Source organism: Trachemys scripta, chromosome 1 (assembly GCF_013100865.1).
Source record: "Trachemys scripta elegans isolate TJP31775 chromosome 1, CAS_Tse_1.0, whole genome shotgun sequence".
In the NCBI taxonomy this organism is placed as follows: Eukaryota; Metazoa; Chordata; order Testudines; family Emydidae; genus Trachemys; species Trachemys scripta.
Window position 1 is genome coordinate 246,342,076 of NC_048298.1, and position 24,860 is coordinate 246,366,935.

Here is a 24,860-nt window from a genome sequence, read left to right on the forward strand (position 1 = left end):
ACATGAATACAGAAACCCAAGACTTCCAATTTGCAACGTAGGATGTGACCTGACAAGGTTCAGTGCTGCAACAACATATTCAACCTGCTACAGAAGCTACATACTCTCTCACCCACAGAGTTAATTCAAGCCCTGTACTTGTAAATATCACATATCAGTCCGTGCAGCTCTGGAACTACAAGCAGTTCCTCCAAGCATTACAATCTTAGGTCATCTTAGGTTTGTAGAGCATGGCATGAATACCTAGACAAACTGGTTTGTATGGCATCCTGGTGACATAGCACTTGCCCCAGAGAAAATGGCCATTTCAAATGAAAATATACAAGTATATAGACACTTGAGGCTCTCCGTAGAACCCCAGTTTCTAATAGTTATATTTAGAGATGAGCCAATTCAACACACGGATTCAACTTTGAATGTCAGAGCCCTAAACAATACCACAAAAGCCCTATGATAGAGGGACCTAAATTTTCAAAAGCAACTAGCAACTTTGGGTGCCCAATCTGAGCTATTTTAAATGGGCCTGATGTTCAGAAAGTGCTGAGAATCCATCCTTTGAAAATCAGGCTCCTTCCCTTTCAAGTATCTCAAATTGTCCTAAAAATGGAGGCACCGAAAGTCACAATTCAGGTGAAGATAATACCTTTATTTAGCTGTATTTAAGTATTATTTCATAATACACTTGCTCCATTTTATATTCCAAGCATGTTAATGTCTTTTGTGGTTCTCTCGGACTCAATTTGATGGCAATGTTGCCCTTAAACTACTGAAGGATGAATGCTACCGATATATGCTATAGCAGTGCTGCAGCAACGATTTAGAAAGTTCAGGCTGAGATGGGATTTTCATTCCAAGTTACTATTTTCTTTTCATAAACTTATTTTGGGGGCTGAAATTTATCAATGTTGAGATGCAGCCAAGCAGCAGCGTGCACATGTGGAAAGTTTCTTATAAATTTATATGTCCATTTTTGAGTTATCACAGTGGGAAAGAGTATTTTTCAGATGTCAAGAAATTTGGGTTTGGATAACTCAAAAGCAGGTTTCCTTAAATTTCCAACTTTGCATATGTGGAAACCTTAGAATGGTTTTTTGTTTTGGCTTGTCTGAAGAATTTTGGTTTGAAATAACATTTTAGAGGTTTGAAATTAATGGATTGCATTAGCAAGCAATAATGCTTTCATCTTCAAGCAATTGTGTAATTTACTCTTTATTTTCACTTTCAATAATAGTTACACTCCCAATTCTAAAAGGTGGGGGGAGGGAAAAAGCACAAGGAAGCATTTAGTAACAGTCAGGGGTAAACCTCAAATGATATTGTTCATTTTATATACACATTTTTCAGATGTTATTTATAGACCAGTGGTTCCCAAACTGGAGTTCGTGAATCCTTGGGGGTTCACGAAATGTTACAGGGGGTTCTCGGGGAAAAAAATTCCCTAATGGCGGACAGAGCTGTCCCTAGGGATCCCAGGCAGCATGGGGCCAGCAGCCCAGAGCCCCAGGGACTTCCAAGAGCTAAGCAGATCAAAGCAAGCAGATGTATCACACTGAGGAGATTTAAACTTCAAGACTCCTTATAAGAAATGGAAAGGGAGGTGGATATTTTTTTGCTGTTTTTAAAATTAAATAGGCTGTTAGTATTGTTTTTTAAATTATTATGAAGAACAAGTTTAAGCTTTGTTGTAATGTGCATTGTTTGCCTGGACTGCTCAAGACCTGAATGTTGTGTAGGAGGAACTCTGAGTTGGCTTCTTAAATACCTTCATGCTGTTTCACATCTGATACTCCTTGATGAAACCTAGGAGCTTTGTCTTATAAGAGGCTTAATCAAAGTGATACAAGCTACAAAAGTGAGAGCTTGGAAGAGTGTTGCCATTTTCATAATGTAATAAAATACTGTAATGATAAGTAATACATAGTGTGTAATAAGCATGTCATAAAAACAAATTTTATACTTCCAAGATCACTGCTTTTATACTTTATCCGCAGGTAAGGGAGAAAATCCCTGGAAATATTCATTTTTAGGAAGGGGTTCATGAGACTTGACATTTTAGTGAAAGGGGTTCACAGGTTGTTAAAGTTTGGGAACCACTGTTATAGACCAAAAAGATTCAAATTATCAGAGGGTCTCTATTTCCATCCAGATTAGGGCCCAATCCTAAAAGGAGTGGAGTGGAGTACCCACAAGTCCCATTGAGATATTAGCACCTTTCAGGATAAAAGGTGTGATCTTGCAACCCTTACTCTTGTGAAAAATCCCTCTGAAGCTAATGACCACTACGGGACTCCTTACACATGCAAAGGCTGCAAGACTGGGGCCCAAAGTCCCACAACCTTTGTGCCTGTTTCACTTTATCTGCTTGTCTTTACCTAGTTCTATGGGTCCTTGAGAAACAAAAGCGGGAATCCTCAATTATTCATGCCCTTGTCACCTCTCAGCTGGACTGCAGCAATGCAATACACCTGGGCATGAAGCCTTCAGTACTTCAGAAACTAACTGATCCAGAATGCCACAGCTCATCTCTTCAGAAACACAGGCTACCATGAACTCTTCAAACCTGTCCTCAGCTCTTCACACTGATTTCCAGTAGAACACTGAATCAAGTTCAAGGTCTCAGTCCTTATCTTCAAGGTGCTCCACAGCCTGGGGCCAAGGTATCTAAAAATGCCTAACGCTCCAGAATGAGGACCATAGTCTACAACTTCACCCCTCAGGTACAACAGACCTCTCTACCATAAATGGAAAGTTCATCCATGCAGGAGACAGAACTTCCTGAAGGGCTTGTCAAAGCCTGTGGAACGTATTCCCCCAGGAACCCAGGACCATCACAAACCTCATCACCTGCTCTAAGTGCAAGGCACATCTCTTTGACTTGCCTTCTCTAACAAGCACATAACGCACGTGTGTGTGTGTGTGTGTGTGTATATACACATTACACACAAGAAGATACATTAAAAGAATATGCTGTGGACTGAATGAGGGAGAGGTCCTGTCAAAAAAACAGTAAGTGTTCATGTAATTAAAGACTATCATAATGCATGTGCACAAGGGGCCCAAATCAGGGTTCCACGGGCAACCTTAATTGTGGCATTTCCTGACTTTTGCGTACTTGACTTGAAAACCTTAAAAACATTAACGTATTTTTTGTGTGTAATTTCCCAGGTTTTTTAAAAAAGCAAACAAAAAAAATCACACAGCATATTGACACCCACATAGATCATTGGCAACATTAGAACTTTTAGATCCAACTTCATAGACCTCTGCCACTTGGCTAGCAGAAGTAACTGATACCAGTAGCAGGTTGTTATCCCCCATGTGGACCAGCACTAGAAGGAGGATGAGGGAGCAGCAGGGGAATGCTTAAACTCTGGGATTTTTGGTTCCACTCCAGGCTCTTGAGGGGGAATGTACTGTAGTGGCCAGAGTCTTTTGCTCATTTCTCTCAAGCTTGACCCCTTCCATCTCTGTCCACCAGTCCTCTCTCTACTTCAACACTGGCTCCTCATCCCATCCCATTCGCCTTGCCTAGTTGGTCTCAGACTCCACTCCTCAGGTTTCTGATCCCAGTCCCAGTAATTCCTAGTCTCACCATTCCAGACTCCCCATCCATCAGCCCAACCTATAATTTTAAAAAATTCCAAAACAAACACTCCACTGCACATACCCCTCTCACCCAGGGAGAAGAGGATAGAAATAATGTGACAGATGATAGTTACGCTGCTTAATGCACTTCTGGAAGGTGCTCAGATGATATTACTGGGATGAACGTAGTACAAGAACCTAGATAGAACAGAACATTAACTATGCCCTTGACAGATTTGAAAGAGCCCTCAGGAAGAGCCTTGCAGATTACTTAAATATAGCAACTGTTAGATGACCTAGCAGTGATTATCAGAGGGTGTAGAACACTAAATCCTTCCACTCCGCTTAACACATACCGAGAGTAACGTGCTACTGTCCAAGAATATGAAACAGAATATTTTTCCAGAGAATAAATTTACCTAGAGACTATTTGACTAATGTTCTTTGGCTTTATCCTTTAGAGGGCTTGCAGCTAAGCCAGTACTATTGCTATTAATATCTGCAAAGGGGGAGAGGGAGGGTATGTCTGGAAATATATAATCAAATGCATCTGTGTTAATTTTGAAGACAAGACACTGAAATACAGTAATTGCAGTGCATTTATTTCTAGGTGTGTGACTTTATTTGCCAAGAAAATCAATTCGATACCCTATGTCAATGTAATATAATGCTTGAAACTTTATACACATGTAGAAATTTAAAGGCATGACTCCCATAGTAGCTATAACCCTTACACAGATGGCATCTAGTGTGATAAACTGTCCCTAGCACTGAGCTGGTGCACAGAGTAGGGGAGTAATCCCCTCCCTGCCCTGCTGCTGATGGACCAGAAGCTAGCACCCCAAGCAGCATAAGAAAGAGCTCAGTAATCTGGTCCCCACCAATTTTCCCCAACTGGTAGTTAATTATACTTTGCATTTGCAAAGCACATTTTAAGCAAAGGCTCTCCAGGTGTTTATATCAGATATAAATCAATTAAAACTACTCATACCACCTTAATGCATTAAGGCAAGAAACACCTTGCTCACCACTGAAACAAAGCCATCTCAGGGGAGGAACAAATGACAACAGCATAGGAAGAGGAGTCAACCCCTCCACAGCAGATGGACACTCCAAAGGAAGTGTAGGTAGGCAAAACAGAACCCAGTGCTGGGATTCAGAAAGAGCCACAGCCTTGTTGAGCCAGCCACAAGAGGAGTGCACACCTTTTGAAAGGATGCAACGATCCATATCCTACTTCTGTGGGCTTCCTGAGGCATAACAGGCATGTTGCCTGCAGGAGCTGGTCTGGCACAGACCTGCACCCTTTACACAATACAGTCCATAGCAAGTTACGTTATTAAAAGGTAGATTATAGAGAAATATTTTTTATTAAACACAGAAGGACTGAGACAGATGTTGTAGGATATCAGAACTTTGCAATTCTATGCTTTTGTACATGCAAAAACCACCACCAGAATACTGCATTCCGCCTCCCCGCCCCCCCCCCCACTTCATATCAATGAACATCCAAATTTAGAAAAGAACAAAAATCTTAATTTTACGAGTCAATTCTGTAATAAAAAACAGTACATTTTACCCAAGTGAATGAATGTACTTTGATGCAATCAGTCCTGATTAAATCTGAAGAAATTTATTAGGAAATGCCTGACACCTGCTTTCTTTTCTGAATTAATTGCTATTATACTAAGGCCTGGTCTACACTATGAGTTTAATTCAAATTTAGCAGCGTTAAATCGAATTAACCCTGCACCTGTCCACACAACGAAGCCATTTCTTTCTAAATAAACGGCTCTTAAAAACGATTTCTGTACTCCTCCCCGACGAGCGGAGTAGCGTTGAAATAGATATTGTCATTTCGAATTAGGGTTAGTGTGGCTGCAATTTGATGGTATTGGCCTCCGGGAGCTATCCCGCAGAGCACCATTGTGACCGCTCTGGATAGCAATCTGAACTCAGATGCACTGGCCAGGTAGACAGGAAAAGCCTCACGAGCATTTGAATTTCATTTCCTGTTTGCCCAGCACAGGAGAGCACAGGTGACCAGAGAGAGCTCATCAGCACAGGTAACCATGCAGGCCGATAATCGAAAAAGATCACCAGCATGGAGCGTACGGGAGGTACTGGATCTGATCGCTATATGGGGAGAGGATTCAGTGCTAGCAGAACTTCGTTCGAAAAGACGAAATGCCAAAACTTTTGAAAAAATCTCCAAGGGCATGATGGAGAGAGGCCACAATAGGGACTCAGAGCAGTGCCACGTGAAAGTCAAGGAGCTCAGACAAGCCTATCAGAAAACAAAGGAGGCAAACGGTCGCTCCGGGTCACAGCCGCAGACATGTCGCTTCAACGCTGAGCTGCATGTAATTTTAGGGGGGGCCGCCGCCACTACCCCACCTCTGACCATGGATTCCGAGGCAGGGGTAATCTCATCAGCCACACCTGAGGATTCTGCGGACAGGGAAGAGGAGGAGGAGGAGGAGGATGAGCTTGCGGAGAGCACACAGCACTCCGTTCTCCCCAACAGCCAGGATCTTTTTCTCAGCCTGACTGAAGTACCCTCCCAAGCCAGTACCCAAGACCATGACCCCGTGGAAGGGACCTCAGGTGAGTTTACTTTTTAAAATATAAAACATGGTTTAAAAGTAAGTGTTTTTTAATGATTAATTTGCCATGAGGACTTGGGATGCATTCGCGGCCAGTACAGCTATTGGAAAAGTCTGTTAACGTGTCTGGGGATGGAGCGGAAATCCTCCAGGGACATCTCCTGGAGGTACTCCAAAAGCCTTTGCAGAAGGTTTCTGGGCAGTGCAGCCTTATTCCGTCCTCCATGGTAGGACATTTGACCACGCCATGCTAGTAGCAAGTAATCTGGTATCATTGCATGACAAAGCCTGGCAGCGTGATGGTCCCGGTGTTTGCTGGCATTCAAGCAACATCCATTCTTTATCTCGCTGTGTAATCCTCAGGAGAGTGATATCGCTCATGGTAACCGGGTTGAAATACGGGAATTTAATTAAGGGGACAGAGGTGGCTGAAAAGAAATCCTTCCCTGCAGTTAGCTAAGCGCGGGGGCGGGGGAGGGAATTGGCACTGAGCTTTTCGCCTTTGGCTAGCAGGGATCTTCCCTGATACCAGCCACGTGGTGGGGGGAGAGATAAAGCAATCATCCCAGAGAATTGGATGGGAGGGGGGCTAGTTTGTTTTCTGCTGCTGAAGGTTAACAGGAAAACCGCAGCACTCAACAGGCTTTGCTTGGTATGTGGGAAAGGAGGGCACAGAAGCCGAAAGACAATGGCTTACCATGGCCGCATGCAAGCCGAATTCTGTTGCCCGGACCTGCGTCTGTAGTAGCAAAGCCAGAGGCACTCAATATTAAGAGGCAAAATGCGAGCTTGCACAGAAATCGCATGTGCTATATAATGTGAATAGTGTTGTTCACCGTGAAAGAGTATAAGCATTGTTCTGTAAAATGTATCTTTTTAAAAACCTCTCTCCTTTTTTCCCCTCCCTCCAGCAGCTGCAAATTTTTCAAGCCTCCCTCCTCCATCCCGAAGGCTATCTCAGATAAGGCGTCGGAAAAAGAGAACGCGAGATGAGATGTTCGCGGAAATCATGGAATCCACCAGCTGTGAAAGAGCTCATCTAAATGAGTGGAAGAACACGGTTTCAAAGTATAGGAAAGATGCCAGTGAATATGAGGACAGGAGGGACCAACATGAGGAGAGGAGAGACGCTTGAGATGAGAGGTGGCGGCAGGAAGATCAGAGGAGGCAGAATGCAATGCTCGGGCTGTTGCGTGAGCAAACAGACATGCTCCGGCGTCTGGTGGAGCTTCAGGAACGGCAGCAGCATCACAGACTGCCGCTGCAGCCCCTGTATAACCACCCTCACCATGTTCCATAGCCTTCTCACCCAGACGTGTAAGAATGCGGGGGGAGGAGGGGAGGCTCCATGCACCCTCCCATTCCACCCCAGTGGACAGCCCAAGCAAAAGGTTAAAATAATGACAGCCTTTTTTTTAGTAGCCTTTTCCTTCCCTCCGATCCTCCTCCCAAACCCCACCCGGGCTACCTTCTCAGTTCTCTCCCTCTTTTTATAATCAATTAATAAAGAATACATGATTTTTAGACGATAGTGACTATTTCCTTTGAAAGCAAGCTGTGATCGAAGGGGGAGGGTGGGTTGCCTACAGAGAATGAGTCAATAAAGGGGGCGGGTTTTCATCATGGAGAAACAAACAGAACTTTCACATGGTAGGCTGGCCAGTCATGAAACTGGTTTTCAAAGCTTCTCTGATGCGCCACGCTTCCTGGTGTGCTCTTCTAATCACCCTGGTGTCTGGTTGCGCATAATCAGCAGCCAGGCGATTTGCCTCAGCCTCCCACCCCACCATAAATGTCTCCCCCTTACTCACAGAGATTGTGGAGCACACAGCAAGCAGCAATAACAATGGGGATATTGGTTTGGCTGAGGTCTGACCGAGTCAGTAAAGTGTGCCAGTGACCTTTTAAACGGCCAAATGCACATTCCACCACCATTCTGCACTTGCTCAGCCTGTAGTTGAACAGCTCCTGTCCAGGCTGTCTGTGTATGGCTCCATGACCCATGGCATTAAGGGGTAGGCTGGGTCCCCAAGGATAACTATAGGCATTTCAACATCCCCAACGGTTATTTTCTGGTCCGGGAAGTAAGTCCCTTGCTGCAGCCGTTTAAACAGAGTAGTGTTCCTGAAGACGCGAGCTTCATGAACCCTTCCCGGCCAACCCACGTTGATGTTGGTGAAACGTCCCTTGTGATCCACCAGTGCTTGCAGTACCATTGAAAAGTACTCCTTGCGGTTTATGTACCGGGTACCCTGGTGCTCCAGTGCCAAGATAGATGGAACCCATATACCCATCGCCCCACCACAGTTAGGGAATCCCATTGCAGCAAAGCCATCCACTATGACCTGCACATTTCCTAGAGTCACTACCTTTCGTAGCAGCAGCTCAATGATTGCTTTGGTTACTTTCATGACAGTAGCCCCCACAGTAGATCTGCCCACTCCAAATTGATTCCCGACTGACTGGTAGCTGTCTGGCGTTGCAAGCTTCCACAAGGCTATTGCCACTCGCTTCTCAACTGTGAGGGCTGCTCTCATCCTGGTATTCTGGCGCTTCAGGGCAGGGGAAAGCAAGTCACAAATTTCCATGAAAGTGCCCTTACGCATGCGAAAGTTTCGCAGCCACTGGAAATCGTCCCACACCTGCAACACTATGCGGTCCCACCAGTCTGTGCTTGTTTCCTGGGCCCAGAATTGGCGTTCCACGGATAGAACCTGCCCCATCAACCACATGATCTCCAAAGCGCTGGGACCCGCAGTCTGAGAGAAGTCTGTGTCCGTGTCCATGTCCTCATCACTCTCGTCGCCGCGCTGCCTCTTCCTTGCCTCGTTTTTCTGGTTCAGCATAAACTTCACGATAATGCGCAAGGTGTTTACAATGTTCATGACTGCTGTCTTGAGCTGAGCGGGCTCCTTGCTTGCTGTGGTATGGCGTCTGCTGTGTTCAACCAGGAAAAAAGGCGCGAAACAGTTGTCTGCCGTTGCTTTCATGGAAGAAGGGGTGAGGCTGTACCCAGAACCCCCCACGACAATGTTTTTTCCCCCCCATCAGGCACTGGGAGCTCAACCCAGAATTCCAATGGGCGGGGGAGACTGCAGGAACTATGGGATAGCAATGGGATAACTACCCACAGTGCAACGCTCCATAAATCGAAGCTAGCCCCAGTACATGGATGCACACCGCCGAATTAATGTGCTTAGTGTGGCCACATACATTCGACTTTATACAATCTGTTTCCAAAATTCGAATTCTGTAAATTTGGATTAATCCCGTAGTGTAGACATATCCTAAGTTCTGCACAGCACTTGCTCTCTTTTCTTTTGTTATGCTGAACTTTTTGTACGTTGTCATCCCCAATGTATTATTTGTATCACAAACACCTATGGAGCCAAGATTGAGATGCCTCTGTGTTTGGCACTGTACAAATAGAGCAAGAGAGACAGTCCCTGCCCCAAAGAGTTTACAATCTAAAATGGCAACACAGACTCAGGGTTGGGAGGAAGGGATAGAACATCTATGGGCTTCTCTTCCCTGCCGAGTTAACTTGAGTCTTCCTCCTAACTTGAGTTCCATCCACACTTTACAGGAGCCTGGTGGTCCTTTTAACTTCAATTGGCCAGCCAGTCAGGGAACATAGGCTACAACATGAGTTAGTACAACTCATCAGCTTCTAATGCAACGACTCTGCGTAGCTCGAGCGGTATGTCATAATGTGACCACTCATTCAAGATAGGCTAACCCAAAAGGAATTAATTCGATTGTAGATGACTTGAGTCAAGACTGCAGTGAAGACAAGCCCCAAGGAAGTAGAGGGGATACCAAGGGAATGGAGCACGAAAACAAGAAGGGAAGGCAGATGGAGTGAGGCTGTAGTAAAGAGATTATTAGAGGCAGGACTGATAGCACTCTAGTATTAAGCTCGCTTGACACTTCCCATTACAAGACCCTATTTTAAGTTGCTTATAGCTTTGCCACACTTTATAAGTTTGGACTGAAGTTTTCCATGCTGGATGCCTGCCACAGGCTCACTTTTTTGGAAAATTTCAGCCAAACACGATTCAGCCATTTCTGAGAACAAACCTAGGGAAAAATGTATTTTTCCAATATTAAAAACATCTGGCAACCTTTTCTTTGGAAAGCTTTACAATCTCCGGGTTTGAAGCAAGACTTGACATTTGGCAGGGGAGTGACTTGCATGACAGGGATGTGTTTGTTACCGTCCCTGTAAAAATCCACCCAAGTTTGGGAATGTTCTAAGCCTTTTAAAAATTGCAGCTTGCGTATGTTCAGTAGACACTCGCTACAGCTCAAAAGCTAAAGTTTCTGCAGATTCTGTCCTCACTGAGCATGCTCAAACCTCTCACAACTTCTAGGGTATGCACCATTCCCACAGAGTGACTGAACATGCTCCAGCTCAGGGCTACAGGCAACCGGCTGCTCCAAGCTGGGGAACAGAGCAGGGTGCCCGTCTTCCATGTGCTCTCATTGACCCCCTTGCTGGCACCCATTCAGTATGAAAGAGGAAGCCATCTCATTCAAAAGCAGAGGGGACAAAAGATGGACTGAAGACACTGTGGGGAAGAGATGGGGGAGCAGATTGGCACAAGGAACATGGGGGCAGAGACTGGTACTGGTGGTTGGTAAGGGCAGAGACTGCATCTGGGTGGGCAAGAAGACTAGATCCAGGAAGGGAAATTGGGAAGAGACAAGGAACCAATAGGTGGGGGAGAACATGAGACTGAATGAGGAGTGGGGGAGAGTAATTGGGGCTGGTAGGGCAAGGAGACTGGGAACCAGTAGGGCAATGGATCTGACAAGCAGTCGGAATATGGGGGAGAACTCAGACTGGCTGGACAAAGGGACTGGGACAAGGATTCAGGGAGACAAGGACTGTGGAGAACGTGTGATTTTTGTTAATGTTATCAATGTGGGTGACTCAGTTTACCCATTACATTGTATTGCTACCCACTGGGCATGAAGGGGTTAATTTCTCCCCATGGGATATGTGAATGACAGTCAGATGTTATGCTGACAGCAGGTCTGTCTGGGTTGAGCCCAAATAGGCCATCAAGAACTGAATGAAATTAAACACATATGAATGGAGTACCCTAGAGAGAAAAATGAAAGACCCAGCAGTCAAACACTGACCAGACGTTAACTCCTGGCAGCCAAGGAAGGAGAAGGTGTAGAACACAGTGGGGCTGCAACTGGGGACAAAAAGACACAGGAGAGGTCAGGTGACTGCGTTAAGAAGAACTGCGCTCAGAGAGACCAGGGAGATAGACACACAGGGTCAGAGTCTAGAGGAGAAGGAGACTGAGATGGACTACAGGAGACCATGGAAATGTAGACCAGTTGCTCCTGCCACTAAAAACAAAGACTTAAGCTTGACTTTTCCATGCTAATCTAAGATTGTATGTAAGCAGACTAACAAATGCTTGCTTGTTTCGAAAATGCTGCCCTGCATTGCTGCAAATACTTACTGGTTACATTGCTCCCTGAATGAGTACAGCTTCTACCAGGAGTCTTAACTCATTTGGCCTTGCTGTAGGGAACATGGCAAGTACAGAGGTACCATACTCCACAAGTTCAGTCTCAGAGTTGTGAGACTTCATGGTTTGCCCTTGTAAAACGTTGTGCCTGAGGCCTGGAAAATAATAGAGGTAGGCCCACAGAGTCTGTATAAAGGCTGCATTAAACCACCCTGTACATCTAGGACAAAAGACATGGATTAGATGAGTAGCCTGGAGAAAGACTAGGACTGGAAGCCAGTAGGAACAGGGAAAATGGAGTGTGTGGAGTGACTGAAGGCTGGGGACAGAGACAGATAGATTGGGGACTTGGGAAAGGAACTAGGACTGGCTGGGAAGGGAGACTAGGTCTGGGAGCCAACAGGTAGTGGAGACAGAGTCAGTGGGTGGGAGGAAACTGAGATCAGATGAGGAGGCAGGGGGTGACGGCGTGGCAATGCAAGGAGACTAGGATTTAGTGGGCAAGACGACTGAGATTGATATCAGAAACTTGAGTGAAGACTAACTGTCTACATGAAGAGAATGGGACTAGGATAAGGAGTTAGTGCCAAGGTAAAGACTGGACTGGGACAGGGACAAGTTGAAAGGGTCGTGGCTGAAAGGGTCATAGTTGGGGGCAACAGGTAGAAGAGTATGGCCAGTAGAGCACACTTCCCTTCAGAGCCTGGAATGGAACCGGAGATTCCTGAGTTTTACCATCCCTCTTCTGCCAGCAAAAGGAGGGATAGCTCAGTGGTTTGAGCATTGGCCTGCTAAACCCAGGGTTGTGAGCTCAATCCTTGAGGGGGCTACTTAGGGATCTGGGGCAAAATCAGTACTTGGTCCTGCTAGTGAAGGCATGGGGCAGGACTTGATGACCTTTCAAGGTCCCTTCCAGTTCTAGGAGATAGAATATCTTTATTTATTTAAATATCAGTGGCAGAGGCCTGTGCAGTGAATCTAAAGGATCCAAACCAGATGGCTACCCATGTGAGCATAAATCTGATGCCACATGATAGAATTTGGGGTTTGACTTTTGATATGCTGATATCCTTACTAATATGTGTGAAGAAAGAAACCGTGTGTTACATCTGCCCAAAAGCAGATGGGGTGAAAAGAGATAAGAGATGGAGTCAAAAGTGGTACAGGGCATGATGGGAGTGTATATATATGAGCATACACTGGAAGGCTGCCTGGCTCCTCTCTCAAGCCAAGGTCAAGCAACCAGTTAAAATCCAAAGAAAGGCCTGAGAAATGTCCAGAGCACCACCTCACTCCTTACCCCTCCCATGGGATACAAAAGAGGTGGGACAAAGACCCCAGACTCATGACCCTCTAAAATGGAACATGACCGTAAGTTGTAAGGGGTGGGACTAGGGGTGTGCACTGCAGGTATATTTGGGCCTGCTAAGGAGGAGGTGGGAATGGGGAACAGGGACACAGGCAAAAGTTCTGTGACGTCAGTGCTAGGAAGGGAGACGTGGGGTAAAGGCTCTGCAGTGTCAGAGCTGGGAACGGAACAGTGGGAAACAGACTCTGCCGGCATGCAGAGCTATGGATATGCTTGCTTGAAACTAACCCCAATAAACATTGCATTGCCTGCATCTCAGACTTCTGGTCTTGTGTGTGACAAGAAGCAGGGGAAGGGGTGAAGGGAAAAGCCTCCAACAATTGTGTGTTCCTCTTTTTCTGGTTACCTAACTTGAGACCATGGGGTTTGATTTATAGAAGTGCTGAAAACTCACAGCAGCAACAAATGGTTATAGGCACTGAGCTTTATATGTTCAAAGTGCTATATAATGGTAGGACCTGATTTTTCACAGTACTTGAGTATCTCAAATTGGGCACCCAAAATTACTGCATACTTTTGACCTCAATCTCCCTGTGCCTCAATTTCTCTTGAGTAAAATGGGGATAATACCACTCCCTGATCTCACAGGACCGTGTGGGGGTGTGTATTGTGAAAATAAATTTGTCAGTGTTTGTGAAACATGTAGATACTGTAGTGATTAATACAATTGAAAAAGCACATGAGGACATTAATAATGGTCTTTAGAGCAGGGTTTGAATATTGTGCAATAAAAAAGGCAGGAAACCACACACTGAACAGTGTGGAGAAAGCAAATACTGAATAACTGCTCATTAAGTGCACACAGTCCATTCACTATGACAAACTTTCTGTCTTACCTATAAATTAATATTTTGAAAACTCCTTTCACAGCCAGTACTCAAAAGTTTTGATCTGTTTAAAACCTAAAATCTGCGATTAACCTTCATCTTTAAGGGTCTTTATAAAAAAAAAAAAAAAATCACAGGGCCTGAAACCACAAGCTTTGTGGGAGCAAAGCCTGATTCTGCTACTAGTTTTATGTGAAGATCTCTCAGGATTAAGTTGGAGGCAGTCCAGACTGAAATGGAGCTTGTAAGTAATTCATTTTGGCTTATTGACATCCCACATAGAAACTCTACATTAATATCCTGATCTATGGCAACAGCTTCATTCACTGGAACCAGCCAGAGGCACTGCTCTAAACTCTGGTAGGAAGCTGCCAAGGTTTGTGTGAGCTGGCATGGCATAACGTTACGAATTTTCACTACAAACACTGCAATAACACTATTGCATTTTTATGTAAATGTTAACACAGTTCCTTAAGTGACATGAATGTGAAAATACCTCATGGAAAACCACTTTTTCCTCCTACTTAATAACCTTCTCAAGCATAACAGGAAAATGAAGCAGATAAGAAAAATAAATTACCTTCCTTATATTCTGGCGTCCTTATTAATTCAGCAGATATCAGATGATTACATTGTGATGGTATCATGTCCATTTCATGTGGTACAATACTGGACAGAAAATACACTTATTAAAATATCAAATGGAATATTATTTATTTACATATATTACACACTGTGTGTGTGTGTGTGTGTGTGTAGAGAAAATTTTGTGCATAAAAAGGTGCTGGAAACCAAAATTCTGCTTAGGAAAAATGAATGAGGCAAACAAGCAAACAATGAGGAATACACAGTTAAGATTTGCAGGGAAAATATAAAGGTGGTTTTAAAAAATGAGTTGCTATTACCTAAAAAGGATAAGATGAGGTTTAAAAATATCATCAGGCAGGCAATACTAGACAAAGTAGGGACCAGTAATGAAATGACACAAATGACTGCGGTGACTCAATTAAATCACATACTGAACTTTTTTCAGAGTAGCAAACTTGTTTCAAATATTTTAAACAGAAAAAAAAAATTAAAATCTAGGGATGAACAATTAGAAAGAAAGGAAGCACTTGTAAAAATTATTAAGCAAATAAAGGAATACTTGGACAATCTGGATATATACAAACTTGCTTACCTAGGCAACATGGCCACCTGGGCAATTAAGAAAATTAGCTAATGAATTTATTGAACTATGGAAATTATTTTTGAAAAATCTTAAAGAACTGGGGAGATACTGGCAGGCTGTAGACAAGCAGTACTGTACTGATTTTCAAAAAAGTAAAGAAGAGAGTGCTCCTGGCAATTACAATCCTACAAATAACTTCTATCACTAATAAAATAATGGAATGCCAAGGGGAACAAAATCACTAAATATCTAAAGGAGTATGGAACCATGGAACAAAGAATAAATTTTCTCAAGCAAATCCGATTTCTTTATTCTCAAAGAAAAAAAACAGATGAAGGGAATGCAGTTGATAGACATTACTGAAGGATTTAATACTATTTTATTAAATCTTAGTTGAAAATTAATTCAAATAATCTTGGATAGGAACACGGCTGAAAGAACATAAAAAGTTCATGAGAAACGTATGGTGGAGGAGAAAAACGTCCAGCTTAGTATCAAAGAGATTGCCGTAAGATCTGGCCTTGCTTAACTTCATTAATTATCGGGAAGGAGGTGTAAACCGTATATTAATGAAATTCATACATGATAAGCAGGAAGCAGGAGTTGCAAATGCCATTCCGAACAGAGAAATAATACAAAGAGATTTAGAAAGATTAGAAACATAGGAGGAAAACAACAAAATGAGATTCAACTTTGAAAAATTCAAGCAAACACTTAACTGAAAAAAATGCCACACACACACACACACACACACACACGAGAATTCGAAACGCATATACTCAATGGAAAATTGTAATGCCCAAAGAGTTTGGAGCGATAGGGAACAAAAAAAATTATACAAAAGTTTGCAATAAAGGCAATGCAATTTTGGGCTGCATATACAGAAGCATCCCTGCAAAGAATGAGGTTAATAGTTCCCCTGTGTATGGATTTAGTGCAACTGACCTGAATATTGTGGTCAGTCTTTGACACTTCATTATCAGATGAATATTGATACATTGGGAGTTCAGAGAAGATTAATGCAAAAATTATCAGGGGCAGCAAGATTTATGAATAATAGATTAGGAGAACTACAAATGGCTGGAGTGTCTAAAGAATGGTTGTGAGAAGCATATGGTAATACTTTATAAATATTTTAATACCAGAGAGGGAGAGGATTAAGTGAGAGGATCTATAAACAGTAGTAAAGAAATAAAATTATGAAAGTGAAAATATAGGCTGAATATCAGGGACAACTTCCTGACAGTAAAATCTATTGGCCTGTAGAAGAATTTCCTCAGGGGAGAGGTGGATACCCTTTTGCTTGGGATATTTAAAATTAGACTAGAAAATGTAAAGTAAAAAACATTCCTGCCTTGTTAAGGAGCTGGTGGTGTGTTCAATCTTCAACTTCTGTGATTTTATCCACACAAGAGGTACAGATTTTCCCTACCACCATATTGCTTTACCATTATTAACCCATACAGGGATGACATAAAATAATCAATTAGTAGCTATGGGACAGGTCAGTAAATGTTACACTGATCAGTTTGTCCTCTACTTCCACAGTGTAGAATGCATAGGTTTTCTTCAGATTGGCAGAGAAATTAATATGATTAAACAGACACTTAGCACTCCGCATGACAGACAGTATTGTTTCACTACACAACCATTCTAAGCTGGGAAAACATTTCCCTTCATAGCATCCACGCATATTTTCTTCTGAAGGTCATCTCCATAATACACTATTATGTGTACTGAACTAGACAACATCCTGCTAGACTTTGAAGTTAATTCATAGCATGTTTAATGGATTTTATACTCTATTGCTATGATTAACTAAAAGCACTTCAATACTAAACAGTTCAATTTCTAACCTGCACTATTTAATATAAGCAGTGTGAAGTAATTCAGATTACTTAGAATGTATTCTGAAAACTGAGGCAGTAAGAAGAATTTCTATGGTGTCCAGCATCTAAAAGCTGTGTTTTATATCTATCAACATACCTGAATCTTTTTTCTTGGCCTTCCAATAAAAGGAGGAGATATAAAAAGATTTATCCACTGGATTTTCCCCTACAATTAGCTCAAATAGTCCCAGATAGAAACGCACTACAGTTTTGTTACATACTACCAACAATCCCCCACCAGAAGGGGATTTCGTAACAGCAAGAGGTCTATATCCAGAAGGCATTAATAAATCCTGACAGCTGCAGCTTGAACACAAAGTGGTCACATAGTGCTGTGTTTCCCAGAGAACTTGGTACTCTTACATAAGGGAGGAGGAGATTTCATAACAGCAAGAGATCTGGACAAATTCACAAAAATAGCATTTACTAAGGCTGTCATGATCTATGTCATTTAAAAAAAAATTAAAAGGGTGGTGGTGGGGGGAAATCATTCAAAAGCCAAGTATTCTTCCAAACATTCAGGGTCACATTTAAAGCAGAGGTCTGTTTGTGAAATGCATGTACAACTGCATGTCTAAATTTGAGTGCACAATTACTACAACTGTAAAAACTGAACACCTGAGAGATTTGTACACTGACATGTTCAATTTGCAAGAGGCAAAATGTAGGCACATAATTGTACATAAATTTCAAATTCAGAAGATACAGCATTAAGTGCATCTATAAGACTCCCTGTATCAGAATCTTTTCCATCGTCATCTTCCCCTCCAATCTCTTCTAAAAGGCACAATTATATCAATGGAGCCACATATGCATGTCTCTGAAAATTATCTTATTTAGGTTGTAAATTCCTCAGGGCAGAGACAGTCTTACTCTACCTTTGTATAGCATTAGCCACAATGGAGCCCCAATCTCATTTACCTATAGGTGCTACTATTAAAAAATAATCATAAAATGAAATCTCACTAGAACTTAAATGAAGAACAGCAGGATTCTACCATACTCAGCAACAGTAAATACTGGAGAGCACATTTTATATTTGGGAGCCACTGTCAAACACAACCCATTTAGTCTCAAATGTGAGGCAAGCTGACCACTAGGGCAGTGGTTCTCAAACTTTTTTTTTTGCGGACTACTTGAAAATTGCTGAGGGTCTCAGCAGACCACTTAATGCTCTTTCCAAATATTGTTTGTACCGTTAGCTAACTATTGTAAAGTGCTTTGGATAAAAGTGCTGTATAAAAAACAAACAATGTTTTTTTCCTACAAATAAAAGCACACAACCCATTTTAATATCAGTAGTCTTACCTTTCTAATGCAATGGATGTGCCCTCTCTCCCCCCCGCGGCAGCCCCCGAGCTGGGGCTGGGAAAAAGGGGGTCTCTCCCCTGCCACAGCAACCACAGAGCTGAGCCTGGGAAGCAGGGCCGTCTCTCCGTGACAGCCACAGCCCTGGAGCTGAGGAGTCGCCTTTTCCTCTGGCCGACATAGCCCTGCACATCCCAAATTCCCATCACCCCCTCTTCTCACCCTACTGCCCCCTCCCACCTACCTCCTATTTGCCCCCAAGGCCACCACCTCACCTTCCATGTGCGTCGCCTCCACAAAAAAAAAAAAAAAAAAAAAAAAAAGAGGACAGGTTACACCAATATAGATGCTCTTAATTTACCACAATGTAAGTGGGTCTTATGCAGAGTTGGCCAAAATTTAGGGATTTTTGTTTGCATCTAACTGGGATATGTTTCTCCCGAAACAAAACATGAAATTAGCATTCTTGTCTAGTCACTGAACAGTCGTGAAACAAAGAAATACCATTCAATTTCAATTGGCTACTAATTGGCAGAGAGTCTGCCAACTTTGGAAGTCCCAGTTGGAGGCTCCAGCCACATCTCTGGAGGCCAGTAGGCTTTTGGCCACAAAGCTGTCCTGGCTCGAACAGGGACTCATAAGGCTGCTACCTCTGTGTGGGAAACCTGCCAGCCCCTAGAATTCTGTCTAGAGGGTCTGAGAGGCTCACTGTACTACATCAGGGAGCCTGCCAGGACTCCAGAGGCTGGCAGGCACCCTGAAACACCAACGGGGTGTTTTCGTCAAATCACTGCTGCCTCATTACCAATGTTTCATCTATTCACTAGTCTTATGCAAGGTCTAATATTGCCTAAGTTTCACATCACCTCTGAATTTGGACAATTTTTGCTCTTGGACATGCTCATGACTTCAAACGGGAGTCATACACATTGTCATCAGGTTTTCAGCTGCATGTGTTGTGTGTGCCATTCCAGTTCTGCGCAAAACAGGTGGCACAGCAGACCACCCAATGACACAAGGTCCGTTAGATACGAAAGCACCCGGCCAGGTTTATTGTCGACGAAGCCCGGTCCTAGCTCCCGGGATCAATGTCTACAGTTACACTATGCCTGTGACAATGGACACAGCTCAGTGAATGGCCAGAGACACTCCCTTTGAGGCTCCATTTTTTACATCAATACAAACAAGTTACGTACTGCCCCTCAGGGGTAGTTAATTGACACCCTCGGACTTAGCTGATTACCACCCATCACCTTGTACATCTCTATCCATCACACAATCATCCTGACCTTATCTTTGGGATGGGTCAGCATGTTCTTGTTAGCTTTAGAGAATGTGCTTGTATCAAGGTGTTTTGGTACCACCCTTCTGGAATGTGTTTGTGTGAGTACTGTGTGCCTATTGCAAAATGTGTGTTTTGCGATATCAGTGCTTTTGTTAGATTCTGTGAGCTGGGCTTGCCTCTAGCTCACAGCCTGATTTTGCTTTGATATCAGCAAATTTTTGATTGCTACTTTAGCCGAGGCCTCAGGCCAGGCCTCTGATAGAAGCGCTTATGTTTCAGTCCCTCTTCCTCCTACACACATCTGAAGGCAGAAAGTACAATTTAAGATTAATACTACAAGAGATTATTCCTCTTTGGATTATGTAAATTCTCATAATGCTGCCATTTCCCTCTTCCATTACCACAGCATTCTGTCAATTTTTTTGTACCATGAATGATGCAGTAAACAACAGACTTGGAACATCAAGGAGTCTGGTGGCACCTTAAAGACTAACAGATTTATTTGGGCATAAGCTTTCGTGAGTAAAAACCTCACTTCTTCGGATGCATAGAGTGAAAGTTACAGATGCAGGCATTATATACTGACACATGGAGAGCAGGGAGTTACTTCACAAGTGGAGAACCAGTGTTGACAGGGCCAATTCAATCAGGGTGGATGTAGTCCACTCCCAATAATAGATGAGGAGGTGTCAATTCCAGGAGAGGAAAAGCTGCTTCTGTAGTGAGCCAGCCACTCCCAGTCCCTATTCAAGCCCAGATTAATGGTGTTTAATTTGCAAATGAATTTTAATTCTGCTGTTTCTCTTTGAAGTCTGTTTCTGAAGTTTTCAGGAATGGTAACATACATAAGCCAGTAAGTGAACACTTCAATCTCCCTGGTCATTCTATTACAGATTTAAAAGTCACTATCATTGAACAAAAAAACTTCAGAAACAGACTTCAAAGAGAAACAGCAGAATTAAAATGTCTAGTCAGAATGTCAGTGCAATACACACAGAAAAATAAGGGATAATTTACATTTATTTTTTTCTACAAAGAATTCATTAGAGTATTTACAAATCAAGATTTGATCATAAAACAAAAAACCAGTTAGCACTTTTTCTTTTTTCTTCCTCTCGTATGCCATGATTTCCCCTTTTTGCCCTCAAACACAGACCGGGCAGTCACCATGACTGTGTTTTCTTCATCCCCATCCTCACCACTTGAGCTACTATTCATGTCTTCCTCCTGTCTCACTGTGTTTTTCTGAACTGCTGATTCCTTGACAATTTTTCCTCTTTTGCTCTTACTTAAAACTTCGCTTTCAGAATCCTCTCCTGAAGACCCACTGGATGCTTCTGACAGCTGCACCTCACCAATGAAACCGCCTCCATGGAAACTCTCCTCTTTAGACTTTGAATGTTTTTTCCTCTTTACCCTTTGGCTTTGTGCTGCAGTAGCTCGATCCGTTGTGCCTTGGACAGCTATTTTTCCTTTAGTTTTCTCACCGTGTTTAAATTCTCTTTCTACAACAGCAGTAGCCTCATCAGCTGCTGCTTCTTTTTCTTTCCTCCGCATACAAGTCACAGCTCTTCGAAGTCTCTGGCTCTTAATGGCTTGTTTTTCATGTTGTGCTAGTCTGAAGAATGAATCAATTCGAAGTTGAGTCTACAAGTATACACAACAATTAAAGAGGTGAAGTTTAGGTACCATCATGATAGGCATTCTATAAATAAAATAGATTATACAATAGTCTAAATTGGTGTAGAACAAAGACTGCTCAAATAAATGAAATATGAATCACAAGTATATACAGAGTACAAGAGATTAGAAATTATACAATAATATAATTATTCAGTAAATTTTAAAAGCTTCCTTAGAGCAAGAAACACTACAGCCTTGTTTAAAGAAACAAATTAATGGCTAAGGAAGCAAAATTCCCTTCACGTTTTACAAATACTGTGTTCATGCTTCTAACAGGTGTTACTTGCAATTACAGCACAAATGGAGACCCCCAGATCTACACACACATACTTATTAGCATATTCTCAAATGCAAACTATTAACATAATAAAATGATTGCTTTACTAAATAAACCCTACAACTATGCTTTTCATTTGCACAACCCAGTGAAATAAAATGTTATTCTCATTGATCAAATGAATTGAATGCTTACTGCAACATTTTAAGTCTTAACTGCAACCTTTTTGAAAGAGTCTCTTAAGATTCCACATTGTTAACAGAGTGTGTGTAGATTTAAAAGTTATCAATATTTGTTATAAAACAAGAAGTATTTTAAAAGCAATTCCTCCATTTATCTGCCTACTCCTACATTCAGGGATCTGCATCTCCTTGCAAGAGCTGGTGATATTACTAACATATATAGGGTTACCATATTTCAGCAAGCAAAAAAAAGAGGACAGGAGGAGCCCCGCCGTAGCCCCACCCCTGTCCTGCCCTAGCCCCGCCCACTCCCCCCCTCAGAACTCCCAACCCTCCCCCCGCTCCTTGTCCCCTGACTGCCCCCTTCTGAGACCCTCCCCCCATCCTAACTGGCCCCCTAGGACTCTACCCCCTACTTGTACCCTGACTGCCCCAACCCTTATCCACACCCCCACCCCCAGACAGACCCCTGGGACTCCCATGCCCCATCCAACCACTCTCCATCCCCTGACAGCCCCCCCCCAGAACTCCCGACCCATCTAAACCCCTCTGCTTCCTGTCCCCTGACTGCTCCAATCCCTCTCCCCACCCCTGCCACCTGACAGCCCCGCCCCCCAAACTCCCAAACACCCCCCGCGCTCCTTGTCCCCTGACTGCCCCCTCCTGGGACCCCTGCTCCTAACTGCCCTCCAGAACCCCACCCCCTACCTAAGCCTCCCTGTTCCTTGTCCCCTAACTGCCCCCTCCTGAGACCCCCCCCAACTGCCCCCCAGCACCCTACCCCCTACCTGTACCCTGACTGCCCAAAATCTTATCTACACCCCCCCCCCCCCCCCAAGAGACCCCCCCCCCCCCCCCCCCCCATCCATCCCCCACCCCCCTCCCCCCCGCCCCGCCCCCCCCCCCCCCCCCCCCCCCCCCCACCCCNCTCCCCCCCCCCCCCCCCCCCGTCTCTTGACTGCCCCCTCCAGAACCTCCCTGCCCCTTCTCCGACCCCCTGGCTCCCTTGTTGTTGGCCTTCACCTAAGGTCTCTGTGAGCTTGCTCAGGAAGCCGTTTGTCCCGGCACACAGAAGCTCCAGACTGCCGGAGCGATCTGCGAATGCAGGGAGGGAGGGAGAGATCTCTGCTGCAGGGGAGAGGAGGAGGGGCTTTCTCTAGCTGTCGGAGCCCCATGTAAGTGGCAGCATCCAGCCGGCTGCCCTGTTAGCCACGCGCGCTCTGCATGGCGGGGGAGGAAAAAGAGTCCGGACATTTACAAATTCCCCCCGGACGCTATTTTTAGCTCAAAAAGCTGGACATGTCCAGGGGAATCCGGACGAATGGTAACCCTAACATATAAAGCTTTATAGGTAATACAGTACAACCTCATTTAGCCAAACTGTTTGAGAGAACATTTAAAAACATTCAGAGAGATGACGCTTTACATGAACGGAAGACTGGCAAGCCTGCTTTCAAAATCCTACAGGAGCCAAGCTTCAATGCATCAGAAGTAGGGATTACATGGGGTTTACCAATGCCGCTTTAGGAATCTGTAATATCAGCTACTGCAGAACAAACAGAAGCCTGAACTCAGGAGTTGACAGGCAGCAGAACTATTAGATTTTACTAATGTACAGCATTTAAAATTATACTAAGTGCTTCACAGCACACAAACTGTACAACATTTATGCCCAAAAGAACTTAAAATCTAATGTTATGTCATCATTTTTAAAATATATGTACTTACAATTTTAATATCTACATACACAAGGCCTAATTCCATGCTGACTTATAACTTGTGATAGCCCACAAGTTCAATGGAATTGCAGGGGTTGTAGTTCAGCACAGAATTTGACCAAGAGTCTGTTAAATGATTTGGGTTTATAATATACTTTTGGTTGAAGCTTTGTTGGTTATTTTAAAAATACTACACCTCTACCCCGATATAACGCAACCCGGTATAACATGAATTCGGATATAATGTGGTAAAGCAGCGCTCCAGCGGATCAAAGCAAGTTCGATATAAATGCGGTTTCATCTATAACATGGTAAGATTTTTTGGCTCCCGAGGACAGCATTATATCAGGGTAGAGGTGTAGTTTTTAAATTTTCAAGCCAGCCTTAAACTACATAAAATCTCCAATAACATGATTACCTGTTGTGAGTTCAGCTGTTTAAGTACAGGCAAAAGGGCTTCATCGGTCTTTGTCCTAGTCCAGCCAAAGCAATTCTGACAGAATGTGTAGGCAGTTAAGGTTCATCAAAAATTAAAGAATACTTACTACCAAAGTATGAATGTGAAAAACGGAAGTTCCTCACCTAACCAAGCATCTCGAAAAGATACAGTACAAAAACTTTTAGGTACAGTAACAACAAAGGAAATGTCAAGGTCTAGTAACAACTATTGCCAGTATTATCCAAAATGTCTTCAGAAAAGCTTATTCTTTTCTATTATCCATAAACTGTGTTTCAAACAAAAAGATCCCTTTGGCTACATCCAATATTGTTGTAAAATATGTTAACCTGAAGAAAAAACCCTCAATGTTTGTATATACACCAGAGGCTTCATTTAGTTACCTAACTATGGACCATCCATTTTTAGACACATTGCTGTATCTCAAATTGCAATCAGTGCAAGAAATACTGTGGCTAGGGATGCTAAATAAAGTGAGGATGGAATCACTGATTTTATTTACATTTAAAGTGAAATCCTCCTCACCTTACCTTTGCTTGAAGTGAATGAGACTACAATATCACTCCTCATGCAAGTGAGACAAGCAGAATTCGGTTCTGGGTTATTGAACTTGCTAATAGACTCATGCATTCTTTTTTATCAAAGCAACTTTGGTTCACAACTCTAACCAGATATGACTGTAAAAAGATATTCTCTGATCTGTTCTACATCAGGCCTTCCCCAGATGAATGACCCCTTTGACTCATCCACCACAGGTTTCAGGTAAGCTTTTACTACTGCTGGATTTGGGAAGCCAGGACTCAGCTGCAGTTGCTGCAGTTTTTTCTTTACTTTGGTATCATGTGGATTGGGTCTTATTTTCTTATTCTTCTGAGCTTCAGTCCACCATTCACTGAAGAGTATAGGAGGAGAAAGACATTCAGTTGTTTCAGTAAAATACATTTTAGACTATTAAGGGCTATCAAGAGAACTTAAACAGTCTTTATTATTAATTATTATTATTTCTTATTT

The 24,860-nt window shown here is 43.1% G+C and overlaps 2 protein-coding genes across 2 annotated transcripts in view; both read right to left on the reverse strand.

Moving 5' to 3' along the window:
* LOC117870814 (protein-lysine methyltransferase METTL21E-like) overlaps positions 1-17,287 on the reverse strand; it is a 30,683-nt gene extending 13,396 nt beyond the window's left edge. The window contains exons 1-2 of the mRNA XM_034758187.1: positions 17,037-17,287; positions 14,460-14,548 (exon numbers count right to left, since the gene is read on the reverse strand). Of these exons, the coding sequence (XP_034614078.1) occupies positions 14,460-14,532 (73 nt within the window). The 5' untranslated portion in view covers positions 14,533-14,548; positions 17,037-17,287. The remainder of the gene's footprint in view (positions 1-14,459; positions 14,549-17,036) is intronic.
* A 3,247-nt stretch (positions 17,288-20,534) lies between these two features.
* The window catches only part of LOC117879737 (DNA repair protein complementing XP-G cells-like), a 68,361-nt gene continuing 64,035 nt past the window's right edge, over positions 20,535-24,860 (reverse strand). The window contains exons 25-27 of the mRNA XM_034775023.1: positions 24,541-24,741; positions 23,811-23,895; positions 20,535-21,179 (exon numbers count right to left, since the gene is read on the reverse strand). Of these exons, the coding sequence (XP_034630914.1) occupies positions 20,622-21,179; positions 23,811-23,895; positions 24,541-24,741 (844 nt within the window). The 3' untranslated portion in view covers positions 20,535-20,621. The remainder of the gene's footprint in view (positions 21,180-23,810; positions 23,896-24,540; positions 24,742-24,860) is intronic.